This window comes from Acinonyx jubatus, chromosome E1, assembly GCF_027475565.1.
Source record: "Acinonyx jubatus isolate Ajub_Pintada_27869175 chromosome E1, VMU_Ajub_asm_v1.0, whole genome shotgun sequence".
NCBI lineage: Eukaryota > Metazoa > Chordata > Mammalia > Carnivora > Felidae > Acinonyx > Acinonyx jubatus.
Genome location: NC_069397.1, coordinates 59102540 through 59116423, shown reverse-complemented (window position 1 = coordinate 59116423; position 13884 = coordinate 59102540). Strand labels below are relative to the sequence as shown.

The 13884-nt window shown below is 56.7% G+C and overlaps 1 protein-coding gene across 1 annotated transcript; it reads left to right on the top strand.

Annotated features, from left to right (window-relative positions):
* Window positions 1–8498: 8498 nt before the first annotated feature.
* Window positions 8499–12549, top strand: ARHGDIA (Rho GDP dissociation inhibitor alpha). Its single transcript, XM_027052255.2, has 6 exons — window positions 8499–8644; window positions 10083–10302; window positions 10418–10501; window positions 10799–10875; window positions 10964–11027; window positions 11189–12549. The coding sequence occupies exons 2-6, from the start codon at window positions 10113–10115 to the stop codon at window positions 11386–11388; spliced, it is 615 nt and encodes a 204-aa protein (XP_026908056.1). The 5' UTR covers window positions 8499–8644; window positions 10083–10112; the 3' UTR covers window positions 11389–12549.
* Window positions 12550–13884: the final 1335 nt, after the last annotated feature.

The following is a 13884-nucleotide window of genomic DNA, read 5'->3' as shown; positions in this document are numbered from 1 at the left end:
AGCACTGGGTGTCGTATGTAACTGACGAATCTCTAAATTCTACTCCTGAAGTCATTATTACACTATATGTTAACTAACTTGGATTTAAATAAAATTTAAAAGTTATTTTATTTATTTATTTTTAATATATTTTTTTAATACTTATTCACTTTTTGAGAGACAGAGTGTGAGCAGGGCACGGGCAGAGAGAGAGGGAGACACAGAATCCGAAGCAGGTTCCAGGCTCCCAGCCGTCAGCACAGAGCCCGATGTGGGGCTCGAATTCACGAACCGTGCAATCATGACCCGAGCTGAAGTCAGACACTTAACCGACTGAGCCACCCAGGCGCCCCTAAAAGTTATTTTAAAAAAACATTTAATGTCCATCTTTGGAGGTTACTTGGGCTCTAATATTTTCTAAGAATGTGCAAAATGAAAGGAGAAAATCAAAATTTAATCTTTTTTTTCTATACAAATTATATTTTGAAGGGGTTAAATAGCTGATGACTCAAGGTTTCTTTTAAAGAATCCCAGCTAAGGGGCGCCTGGATGGCTCAGTCGGTTGAGCATCCAACTTTGGTTCAGGCCATGATCTCACGGTTCATGAGTTCGAGCCCCGCGTTGGGCTCTGTGCTGACAGCTCGGAGCCTGGAGCCTGCTTCCGATTCTGTGTCTCACTCTCTCTCTGACCCGTGCCCTGCTCATACTCTCTCTCAAAAATGAATAAAGATTAAAAAAAAATTTTTTTAAGAATTCTAACTAAGAAATGCAGAAGTATTAGAAAGTCACCATTTTATGATGCCCAATAATACACGCCAAAAATAATCCTCAGAGGCTGCTGAAGCCATTGGATGAAAGGTTGGTTGATGTGGCGACTGATGAGGGGCGGGCCAGCATGACGTCCAGGAGCCTACTGGATCTCACTACAGGTGGGACAAACAGAGGGTCCCCTGAGGGGAAGCAGTGGGAAGCCCACAGCCCTCTGAAGATCAGCTGGGGCATGCAGGACCAGCCCTGGAGGGTTCAGTCTGGTAAATCCAGAAGTGGCCATGGGAAAGTCTCAACCACAAGCGTGTTGGTTTCCTCCGCACCTGAGCGCCACAAGCACAGAAAAGGAGACGAAAATGACTTGACTGAGGGTTAGTAAATACACATTTGGTCTTTGTCCCCGGTTCCTGGCACAGAGCTCCCAAATCCCCTGGAGTTTCCTCAATGATTGGAGCGGTTTTTGTAACAAGCCCCTTTCCACCGTCCCAGAGTCAACGTTGACGGGATGACTCTTAGGGGCCTCCGGATGGCTCCGGGGTGGGGGGCTGGTCACCAGAAAGTCCGAGCTATGATCAGGGGACTGGGACTTTCGGCCCCACCCCACCCCAACCTCTGGGGAGGGGGGAAGTCTGGAGATGGAGTTAATCATCAATGGCTAACGATTTAATCCATCCTGTCATTTAATGAAACCTCTAAAAAAAGCCCCAAGTGACGGGGTTCAGCTTCTGGTTGGTGGGCACTGGGCGGAGCTGGGAGGGCACTGCACCCACAGCAGGGGCGGACGCCCCAGCCCCCGCCCCCACCGAGTCCTCTACATCTCTTGCATTCAGCTGTTCCCGAGTCACAGCCTTTATAATAAACCGGTAACTGCAAATAAGGTGTTTTCCTGAGTCCTGCGAGTTGTTTTAGCAAGTAGCCAAACCTGGGGGGGGTCATGGGAACCTATGTATTTGCAGTCTGCTGGCAAGAGCGTGGGCAGGCTGGGCACCCCTCCTGTGGCGTCTGGACTACGGGCCCTCTTGTGGCACTGAGCCTGCAAGGTCTGGGCTGACTCCAGAGAGCATCAGAATTTACTTGAACCGTGGGATTCCCGGGTGGCTTCGGACGGTCGGTGTAAGAAAAACATCGCAGCAGCACGCTGTCCAAGTGCATGGTGTTGATTCCATCTGGACCCTGATGTACATAGACCAGCCTGAACAGGGGTTTTGAGACCGGGAAAAGGTGAACATTCAGTATCTGATAATACTAAGAAGCACTGTTAATTTTGGTAGGTGTTGTGTTGAAAATGAGTCCCTATCTTGGCAGGTGAAATGGAGAAGGCAGAGCCCCCCAGAAATTAGAATTAAAAGTTAAAAAATAAAAATAAAAAAAAAGAAAAGTTAAGGGTGGGAAGGGCTTTTAAAAACTTATATCAATAAAAAAAATACCTAAGAAAGCTAAACATTGGGAAACGCACAAGGACGTGAACAGGCAGTTCACAAAAGAAATAGGAGAATGTGCCCTTTTAGGGGCACTCAGTGGGTGAAGCGTGCGACTCTGTATCTCGGGGCTGTGAGCTGGAGCCCCACATTGGGTACAGAGATTATTTAAAAATAAAATCTTAAAGGGGCGCCTCGGTGGCTCGGTGAAGCGTCTGACTCCGGCTCAGGTCATGATCTCACGGTTCGTGGGTTCCAGCCCCGCGTTGGGCTCTGTGCTGACAGCTCTGAGCCTGGACCTGCTTCGGATTCTGCGTTTCCCTCTCTCTCTCTCTGCCCCTCCCCTGCTCACACTCTGTCTCTCTCTCAAAAATAAATAAATAAACATTAAAAATAAAAAAAAATAAAAAAAATTATATGGACATTTTAAGGACCTTGTACAGGCAAAACAATTTTGAAAAGAATAATGCTGATGGCTACAGTGTTTTATGCTAAGCAAAATAAGTCAGAGAAAGACAAATACTGCATCATACGATTTCACTCATATGTGGAATTTAAGAAACATAACAGATGAACATAAGGGAAGGGAAAGAATAATAAGATTCAAACAGAGAGAGAGGCAAACCATAAGAGACTCTTAAATACAGAGAACAAACTGAGGACTGCTGGAGGGGAGGGGGAGGGGCTAAATGGGGGATGGGCATTAAGGAGGGCACTTGTTGGGATGAGCATTCCCTGGGTGTCATATGTACTTTAAAGTTTATTTGTTCTTCATATAATATATTTATGTATATATTCATTTTTATATAACCCAACGCGGGGCTCGAACTCAAGACCCCAAGATCAAGAGTCACATGCTCTTTGACTGACCCAGCCGGGCGCCCCAACAAAGACATTTTGATGGGGGAAATTATTAGTCTTTTCGATAAGTACGGGAGCAATTACATATCCCTAAACAAAACAATTGGTCCTTGACTCTTAACTGATGCCATACACAAAAATAAACTCTAAATGGATTACAGGCCTAAATGGAAGCTGAAATTCTAAAACTACCAAAAAAAAAAAAAAAAAAATAGAGGAGGAAATCTTTACAATTTTGGCTCAGGCAAAGAGTTCTGAGACGCAACACAAAAAGCGTGAGCCACGAAAAGAAGCAAAAACAAGAACAAAAAACAAAACACAAAACAAAATAAATGACATTAGACTTCATTAAAATAAAAGGTTTTGTCTTCAGAAGACACTACCAAGAAAATGCAAGTCGGGACGCCTGGGTGGCTCAGCGGGTCGAGCACCTGTCCAACTTCAGCTCAGGTCGTGATCTCGAGGTTCACGGGTCCAAGCCCCGCGTCGGGCTCTGTGCTGACAGCTCAGAGCCTTGGAGCCTGCTTCGGATTCTGTGTCTCTCTTTCTGCCGCTCCCCTGCTCGTGCTGTCTCAAAAATAAAATAAAGCATTAAAAAAAAATTAAAAAAGAAAAGAAAATGAAAGTCACGCCACGGACAATATTTGCAAGTCATACACGTGAGAAAAGACTCCTATCCAGAATGTGTAAGTACTGTGACAACTGAATACCAAAGTCCAATTTAAAGATGGACAAAAGGCTTGAGTAGATGTTTTACCAAGAAGCCCCTTCATCAGGGGCTGCAAAGCAGACCCACAAGGAGACACCGCGTCACACCCAGCTTTAATCAAAAAGACAGACAATGCCACGTATTGTCAAGGGTGTGCCTGAGTGGAACCTTCTCGTATTGCTGGCAGGATTGTGAAATGGTACATCCACCTTGGAAATCAGGGGGGATTCCGCTCTTGGGAATCTAGCCAAGAGAAATGAACATACGTTCCCACAAAGATAAATGCAAATGTTCGTAACAGACAAACGGAAGTGAAAAGTCCATCAATTACCAAGGAATGCAGACAAATGTGTGTGGTATACTTACACAATAAACAGGACAACATGCACATCCTGTGCCTTAGATGGAATGTACAAACATCGCTCTAGGCGGGATCACAAGACACCGCAGGACCATTTGTTGTATAATGTCACTGACATGAAATGTTCAGGAAAGGCAAATATATAGGTACAGGAAGCAGGACAGAGGTGCCAGGGTCTGGGAGTGACGGTGGGGGCACGCATCAGTGACAAAGAGCTCAAGGTAAAGTCTGTAATGATGTTTATTCAACCCGACAAATTTACCGAAAAATAATTGAATGATAAACTGTCCATGGGTGGATTTTGTCAATTATACCTCGATAAAGTTGTAAACAAGGCACCTGGGTGGTTTGGCGCGTTAGGCAACCAGCTCTTGGTTTCGGCTCAGGTCATGGTCTCACGGTTTGTGAGTTCGAGCCCCTGAGTTGGGTCTGCAATGTCCGCTAAGCCTGCTTGGAATTCGCTCTCTCCCTCTCTCTCTGTCCCTCTCCTGCTCTCTCTCTCTCTCTCAAAATAAATAAATAAACATTTGGAAAAAAAAAGCTGTAGGGGCACCTGGGTGGCTCAGTCGGTTGAGTGACCAACTCTTGGTTTCAGCTCAGGTCATTATCTCACGGTTCGTGAGTTCCAGCCCCATATCAGGCTCTGCGCTGACAGTGTGGAACCTGCTTGGGATTCTCTCTCTCTCTGCTCCTCCTTCTCTCTCTCAAAATAAATAAATAAGCATTTTTAAAAAGCTGTAAAAATTTCTATGTTATTAACCATTTTTATTTAAATCATGAAAAGTTTTAATTCAGAGGGTTTTTTAATTACCACATAGATATTCCTGTGACACGTGGCCATTCAGGGACATTTCTGCAACTGGACCATGCCTTTCGATCCCTTTTACGGAAATGTTTGCTGCCGTACAAATGCTGCAGTAACCAACCGTCTTGTACCCAAATCTCTGCTCACACCCCCTGTGATTTCCTTGGGGTAGGTTTTTCAATGTGATTGGGGTGCCTGGGTGTCTCACAGTCAGCTACGTGTCTGACTCTTGACCTCAGTTCAGGTTATGAGCTCATGGTTCGTTCGTGAGTTTGAACCCAGCGTCAGACTCGGTGCTGCTGGCGCGGGGCCTGCTCAGGATTCTCTCTCTCCCTCTTTCTCTGCCCCTCCCCTGCTCGTGCTCGAATGAACGCACGCTCTCTCTCAAAATAAATAGGTAAACTTTAAGATTACAAAAAATGTTGTTTGCTGAGCCAAACCACCTCAAGACCACTAAGGTGTAAGGTTTATTTTCACAGCAGGCTCCCAGCCCCACCAGCCACCCCTGGGTCAGGTATGGCCAGGCTGTTATACCGGGTGTTCACATCCCTTAGGTCCTTTGCTAATTTGTCTTTTTTTTTTTTTTTAATGTTCATTTATTTTGAGAGAGTGTGCGAGAGCAAGCTTGAGGGAGGTGGGGAGAGAGAGAGAGAGAGAGAGAGAGAGAGAGAGAGAGAGAATCCCAAGGATGCTCCACGCTGTCAGCAAAAGCCCAATGCGGGGCTGGATGCCATGAACCATGAGATCATGACCGGAGCCAAGTCAAGAGTCGGACACTCGACCGACCGAGTCACTCGGGCGCCTCTCTTTGCTAACTTGATAAAAGGTTCAAAATAGTGTCACTGCTCCCTTGTGACGGTGCGAAATATGCGCCACATCACATCTGAAGGGGTCTGGTTCCCACAGGTTTGAACTGCACCCCACAGGAAGGACGGAGGACAGGGACTGGTCAGGGCGGTGGTGTGGGGCCACCAGCCTGGTCTCAGCCACGGGAGACTGTATGGGACCCCGGGATCCTTCAACACGACACCACATGGAGCAGAGAGAGGATGATTCTATTGACTGAGACATTAACGTATCGCTAACTGCAACGCACGTAACTTCGATTCAGGTTCAAATAAAACGTGAAAGAACTCACGATGCAATCAAGGAAAATACCGTTTGGATCTTTAATTCTGTTTAGGACCGTCGTTAACTTTTCCTGGTTGGTATTCCAGGTGCCAACTGCTCTGTGAGAGATTACCCAGAACTTAGCGTAAAGCAAACACCATTTTATCTCACACTCGCGGACTGCGAAGGTCAGGGCGAGATGGGTGGTTCGTGGGGCGCTGTGGGGCAGGTCTTCCGGGTCGCGAGCCCCAGGTTTCAGATGAAGAGAAACCACACCTGTGCCCTCTCACCTGTGCCCTGAGCTGAAGCCAGAGTAGGATGAGACTTTTGGGGGTGCTGGGAGGCAGTGTCTTAGCAGAGGGGGGTGGGGGTCACTGTGGCTGGATCAGAGGCCACGCGTTCTTTGCTTTTCTTCCCATTGAGAGAGATGGAGTCTAACTCCCTGCCCTTGAACCTAGGCTGGCTCAAGTCTCGGGCTTGACCGGCGGAAGGCCGCAGAAGTTTGGTTCTGGCACTTCCCAGTGGGTTCACACGAAGACTCGTGGGCGGGCCTTTCAGAACATTGGTTCTTGGGGTCCAGCTGCCCAAATCCCACAGGAGTCGTGTGGAGCGGCCTCGGCCGGCAGCCTCGGCGGGGCACTACACGGTGGCTCTGTCTCAGGCGGCCCGGCCTTGTTTGACCCCAGCAGGGACCCGACCCGGCTGCCGCTGAGCTCACCCAGCCCACCGAACCCAGGGAACTGTAAACCGCTGCTCCAAACCGCTCCGCTTTGGAGTGGTTCCGTCCACAGCGGCAGAGACGTGGGACAGGTGAAACAGTGGCACCACGGCTACTGTTTGCCCCCACCAAAGATCTTTTTCCTTCGAAGTAAATACGTGCGGAAATAGGGCGCCGGGCTCAAGGCGGTTAAGCATCCACCTTTGGTTCGGGTCACGGTCTCACAGCTTGTGAGTTCAAGGCCCCCATCGGGTGAGCCCAAGCCCTGCTTCGGGATTCTCTCTCTCCCTCTCTCTCTGCCCCTCGCTCACGCTCTCTCTCAAAACAAAACCACAAGAAGTGCTGACATATTTATGGTGGAAATAACCTCTGAGGTTCGCTTCAAATTGGCTGCATGTGAGGGGAGGAGGGGAGGGCACGGGTGAAACGAGAGAGGCCATCGGCTGAAAACGACTGAAGCCAGGCAGCGGGCCCACTGGCTTCACAACCCCATTCTTTCCACTTTGGTGCATGTGGTGGTCCCCTCCCACACTGCACTAGGGCAGGCCCGTGTGACCAGAATAGGGCAGAAGTGACCTTGCTTCTAAGAGACGCCGCCGCTGCGTCTGGAGTGCTTGCCGGCTCCCTTGCGCCTGCTCTCTGTCCATCTGTCCGTCTCCGAGGCCTCACCCGGGAGCAGCCCTGTGCACAGCCGGGAGCTGCGGGTGACAGGGCACTAACTCCCCAAGCCACGAGGAACTGGGCCTCCTGGTCGCAGCACGTGCTGGACTGCAGCCTCCTGAGAGGCGGGGGCCAGAGGCACCTGCTCAGCCGCGCCCTGATCCTCAGAAACCCTAGAATAAACGTGTGCGGCTGCTAAATTCCAGGGCACGTTCTCACACGGGTTTGCTAACAAGATGTACGTTTGGAATTTTCCACACTAGGGTTTTCTGCTTTTGTTTTTAAGCACTTGGGTGACCTGAGGGCAGCGCTCTCCTCACCCAGCCACCCAGCAGTGCGGGACAGTGGTCTGTGGTACCCTGGGTCTCCAATGACAGGGAGCTGCAGAAGGCTCTGCTTCGGGGCAGCTCAACTCTCTGCACAAGGAGCCGCCAGCGCGACTCTTAAGTTACACAAAATTCGCAAATGTTCCTCAAATAGGAGAGAATCTCCAAAAGATAACGAAGGTTAGTGTTTTGCATTAAGTTCGCGGCCGAAACCGCGCCCCCGCCCCCCCCCCCGCGCGTGGGTTCCCCGCCTGGCCTCGCGGGTCGGGAGGGGGCGACGGCGGGGGGAGCGCCCCCGATGGGGGGGGTCCTTCAGGGACTCGGGCCCCGCGAGAAGGCCTCGCGCTTCACGAGGTCCCTCCCGCTGCTACGAACTGTCCCTCGACCCGGCGCGCGGCCAGCCTCGGACACCAGCCCGCTTCCGTCCGGGGCGGCGGACCGCGCACGCCGGGAGCCTCCGAATCGAACTCCCTCCCGCGGCGCCGGCCGTGCGGCACGGGGGCTCGGGGCGCGCGTCCACGGCCGGGGGTGGGGCGACAGCGCCGGCTCGCCCCCGCGCGGCACCTCGTGGACATGTCACGACGGACGGGCGCCGGGGGAAGGCGCACGGGAGGCTGCGACACTGTCCCGAGCCCACGGTGAGCGGCCGAGCCCCGAGGACCGCCCCGGGCCGGAAAACAGCGGCAGCGAAGGGCGCGAAGCCCCCAGGCGGCCCCGCCCTCGCGGGACGCGCCCACGAGGCCGGCTCCACAAGATGGTGGCGGCGCGCTCCCGGCAGCCCGCGCGCGCGCATGCGCCCTCCGCCGCCGCCCGGCGCGAGCGGAAGTCGCGTGACCCCGGAAGTGGCGGGCCGGGCGCGCGCGGGCGGGGCGGCGACGTTCGTCATTCCGTGCGGGAGGGAGCGTGAGAGCGGCGCGGTCGAGCCTCCGGTGAGCGGCGGCGGCGGCGGCGGCGGCGGGCGGGGCGGGGCGGGGCTGGGGAGGGGGCGCCGCGGGGGCCGGGGGTGCGGCGCCTTTGTTCGCGCCGCCCGCCGGGGGTGGGCGCGGGCCGGTGCGGGCCTCCTTTGGGGCCGCCGCCCGAGTCCCGCGGCGCCCCCTCCCCGCCGATGCGCGCCGGCTGGACCCGGGCCCGGCGCCCCCTCCCCGGGGGTGGTGGGCCCGGCACCCGGCCAGGGAAGCGTGGGCACCGCGCCCCTGCCCGGTTCCCGAGCACCCCACCCTGCGCGGCGCGTCTGCCCGCCCAGATTGCGGGGCCCCGCGGAAGGAAGTGTGGGCCGCGGCCATCGCACTCGGAGGAGCCTGTCGCCCGCGGCCGCACTTGGGTGGCGTTAGGGCGTGAGCATTTTAGAGGAATTTAAGAGGAAGCGGCCGTGAGGCCTGGAAAAGCGGGCGGGCCCCACCCCACCAGTGGCGGCCGGCCGGCCGGCCGGCTCGGGGTTCCCAGCGGCCCTTTGTGAAGTCTGCTGCTCGGGCAGCTCCGGGCTGCTAGGCTGGTCCCGTGGGGAGAGGCGTTGACCATTCTAGGGCAACCTGGGGTCTAGTGCTGACCCGGCTGTGGCCCACTTCCCTTACCGCCCAGAAGGACTTGAGTGGTTTCCGCTACTTCTCAGATTCTAGCGGGGTGCGATGGGGATCCCTAACTGAAGCCAGCCTCATGCACTGCTCCTTGGTCTCACAGCGCTGTCCCAGGCTCTTCTGGGCCAGGATCCAGAACGAGGGTCCTGAAAGCATAGACAGGTCACAAACCCTCACAGTTGGAAAGAACATTAGCCGCCGGTTAGGGTTCCTCATGACTGTTGGGACCCACCTGTGGGACTCAGGCTGGCCGGGTCGTCTGAGCTCCAGGAGAGCCCTGCGTTTGCAGGATGAAGCCTTGCTTCACTGTTAGAACAAGGCCGAAGGAGTGTGCTTGGTCAGGGAGACCCAGGAGGAGGTGTCCCTTGGGGAGAGGGTCTAGGCAGCTCCAAAAGAGCAGCAGGACTTTAGAAGTGACCCCGCAGGGGCCCTGTCAATTGGGCCTGGTGGTCTGTCTCTTCCCCCAGGGTGGGAGAGGTATACCAGCTCTCCCTGAGGAGCGGGCTCCAGGCCCCACTTAGTTCTGGATGCCCTGTCCAGACCGTCCCAGCAGGTCCCCGAGGTGGGCAGGGCAAGGAGTGTGGTTCCCTCTGGGCCTTAGGACTCTGTGTGTGGGCCTTTTGCAAAGCTCTGCTAGGAGCTGCTTTCTTCCAGAAGGCAACTATCCCCCGGGGTCCAAATATAGAGCCTGGTTACCTGCAGAGGTTTTTCAACAGCGAACTTGTGCTGGCTGTGGGGCTCGCTGAGGGGCAGCCAGCCCTTCAGGCTGCCACAGCCCTGTCCCTGCCCACAGGTGTGCCAGACCCAGTTAGAGTAAGTGAGCATGGCCGAGCAGGAGCCCACAGCTGAGCAGCTAGCACAGATTGCAGCCGAGAATGAGGAGGACGAGCACTCGGTCAACTATAAGCCCCCCGCCCAGAAGAGTATCCAGGAGATCCAGGAGCTGGACAAGGATGATGAGAGTCTGCGCAAGTACAAGGAGGCCCTGTTGGGCCGTGTAGCTGTGTCTGCTGGTAAGTGGGCTGAGGCAGTGCTGAGAGGGACCCCTGTCACTTTGGGGTTTCTGCTGCCTCCCCCATCCTGCAAGTCACCAGCGGGGTAGAGCTTTAACCTGCTCTCACTCCGCAGACCCCAACGTCCCCAATGTTGTTGTGACCCGCCTGACCCTGGTGTGTAGCACAGCCCCCGGCCCCCTGGAGCTGGACCTGACAGGTGAGTGGCATCCGGGGGTCCTCTGCGGCCCAGGCCGCCCAGCACCTTGCGGGCTCTGCTGAAAATAGTCTTTTGGAATGCTGGTGCCCTCTTGTGGGGGGCCGGCGAAGTGCAGCCAGGAAGTGTTTGTGGACTCTGACTTTGGAGAGGCCTGGGTCCTGGGTGGGGCTACCTGGGGCCGCCTGGGTCAGGGTGGGAGCGGAAGGGGTGCCCTGCAGCTGCAGACAGGGGACATGCTGAGGTCAGAGCAGCCTCCTGTAGCCGAGCCTTTCAGTACAAGCTTCTTCCTCGGCACAGGTGATCTGGAGAGCTTCAAGAAGCAGTCCTTTGTGCTGAAGGAGGGCGTGGAGTACCGGATAAAAATTTCTTTCCGAGTAAGGCAGACGCTGGGGGGCGGGGGGTGCTGGGAGGAGTTGGGCCTGGAGAGCCCCACCGAGCCGTGTTTGGGTTGTGTCCCTGCAGGTGAACCGGGAGATCGTGTCCGGCATGAAGTACATCCAGCACACGTACAGGAAAGGCGTCAAGAGTGAGTGAGGCGAGCGCCACCTGGCTGGCCCGTGGGAAGGGGCAGGTGGAGGTGGCTGCCCAGGGCGCGGGGATCAGCAGGGAGAGGAAGGAAGAGGTGTGCGTCCCCGGCCTCAGGTGGAGGCGGGCGGCACTGGTGACCTGTGCGTTTCCTACGCGCAGTTGACAAGACCGACTACATGGTGGGGAGCTACGGGCCCCGGGCAGAGGAGTACGAGTTTCTGACGCCCATGGAGGAGGCGCCCAAGGGCATGCTGGCTCGAGGCAGCTACAACATCAAGTCCCGCTTCACAGACGACGACAAGACCGACCACCTGTCGTGGGAGTGGAGCCTCACCATCAAGAAGGACTGGAAGGACTGAGCCCCGGGGGGCGGGCCTTCGGACAGACGGACGGACGGACCTGTCTGACGTGCCCCACCCCCACCGCCCCCACCCCATCCCAACCCCCTACCAAAGTGCTGACAGGCCTGCCCCCCCTCCCCCTACCCGCCCGCGGGCCCCCCCGGCCTCCTCCTCCTCCTCCTCGGCGGCCTTGCCTTGCTGCTTCTGCCTGCGCTGGGGGGGTAGAGAGGGGAGGGAGCCTGCACCTCAGGCCTCCACCTCCCTTTCCATACCCCTTCAGGTTCCCTCCCACCTGTCCTAACCCGACTTGAGGCCCCGGCTTTTCCAAGGGAACCTCGTGGCCTTGGCAGTTGCCCTGAATCCTGTTCTTCGGGGGTGGGGTGGGGTGGGGTGCATGATTGGAGGCCTCTTGGGGGCCGGCCACCCTCCTGCTTTCACCTGTCCCCGGTCAGTTCATCCATCGCTGTCAGTAACCGTCTAACCATGATGCCTTAACATGTGGAACGTGTGCTGTGGGGGCTGTCACTAACCTCTACCCTCCCCCCCCCCCGTGTCTGCATGAGCATGTGGTCTCCCCGGTCCCCGCCCCATCTGCGATCCCCGTGGCCCCGGGAAGTGCGTGGGATGTGCTGCTGCTCCCCTGCCCGCCAGGGCCTAGCCGGCCCCCTCCCCCGGCCAGGGCTGTGGGGACGGCTCCAGGGGCTCTGGGAAAGCCAAATTGCCAAAACTGAAGCTGCCTCCGTTCCCATCCGGGAGGCCGGGTGTCCTCACGCCTCTGCCTTCTTTGTCCCGGTGGGCGGCGCCGGAGCCCACGGCCCCAGCAGACAGCCCTCGCCGGACAGAGCCAGCGGCCGAGCCTTATGTGTCCCACCCGGGCCTGCCGGCCCGGGGTCGCGTGCCTGGCCCGTCAGTATTTATTGCCTCCGTATGTGCCGTCCTCTGGGCCCCCTGGCCTGCCACCTCTGCCCCCAGGCTCGGTGCCACCGTCCCCGGCAGGCCCTCCCCACACCCAGCCAGGACAACCGTGGGACCAAGCGCGCACAGTCGGAGCCCCTCCCCTGTGCCTCCCCTCCCCTCCCTTCCCCGTGCCCCCCCCGTCAGGACGGGGCCTAGAACGCCCAGGAGCCTGAACCTGCTTCTTCTCCTTTTCTGACCGGGAAATAAACTCCCCCAAAGGAGCCAGGGTGTGCGCTGCTTGTCTCCTGGCGGGCGGGGGCAGGAAGGCAGCAGGAATGCTTTTTCCCTGGGTGGTGGCCGCTGCTTCTGTGACCACTTCCATACTAATGTCAAGCGGCCAGGGTTCACTGTGGGTGAGGAGCCGGAGTCCCCAAAGTGCCCAAGCTCCCCCGGATTTGGGGCAGTGGGAGGGGGCGCGGTAGGCCCGTCTTGGGGTCTAGAGCACCGGCTCCTCAGGAAATGCCCCAACCCTGAAGAAGGGGGGCCTCGCTGGAGGTTTGAGGCCTGTGCGGCAGGCAAGACGTGCAGGTAGGGGATGGGAGGGGCCCTGCTGCCCTCCGGTAGTGCTGGGGGGGGGAGGGGGGAGTCGGTGCTGTGGGCTGCAGGAAGAGGCAGGATCAGCAGTCCGAGGGTGGAAAGGGTGAAGCGGGGGTAGACTGGAGGAGACTAGAGGACCCTCGCTGCCTAAGGTGCAAAAGTGCCAGGAGAGTCCTGAGTAACAGCCAATCCTGGGGACCGGCGAGGCCTCTGCCGGGCCTGGGGTGGTGGGGAGTGGAGAGGAGGATGGTCCTGCCTCCTCTCCAAGCACCACCTCCAGGGCACTCAGTAACCTTGACGCCCCTCCCCAACCCCAGGATGAGGAAAGGGCGGGTGGGCAACCTAAGCTCCAGACACCCTCTTACCTGGCCCACGTGGGTTACAAAAGCGGTCAGGTGCCACACAGTGGGGACGCGGGACTGCTCTCCTGGAGCCTCTACTGGCCACACCTAAGGCGGCCTGCCCCTCTTTCCATTGCTTCCAGCACAGTGTGCTCAGCGGGCAGCTTATCACCAGCTGGGCTGGGCCACATGCCCGTGCCAGGACAGCTCCTACAGGGCTGGTCACTGCCTCAACCCTCCTTATGGGGGCCCCGTGCTCGATGGCATGAGGAAATGGCACTTCCTGCCCAGACACAGACCCAAGAGCCCAGGCAGGAAGCAGCCTGGGCCCCAGTTCTTGATTCCACAGGGTTAAAGACCCTAACCCACCTCTCCCAGAGCCAGAGCGGTGCAGCCCCAAGACAGGCCTGGTGGGACAGGCTCGGGCAGGGAGCCGCAGGGAGACCAGTTCCGGGCTCTGAGGCCTTTCTCACGGAACCGGACGCGGCTGCCTCTGGCGCTCATCCCCACCCCCAGAGGCAGAAAGCCCCATCTCAGTCAGTCCATAGCGCTGGGGCCACCACCTCCCCTCTCCCAGTACACTTCCTGAAAGGTCCAGTGCAAACCTCTAAACCCAGGGAAATCCTGTGCCGTCAGCAGCGCCCTGGGCCAGGGCCTTCTGAGGCTGTCAGGCCAGAAG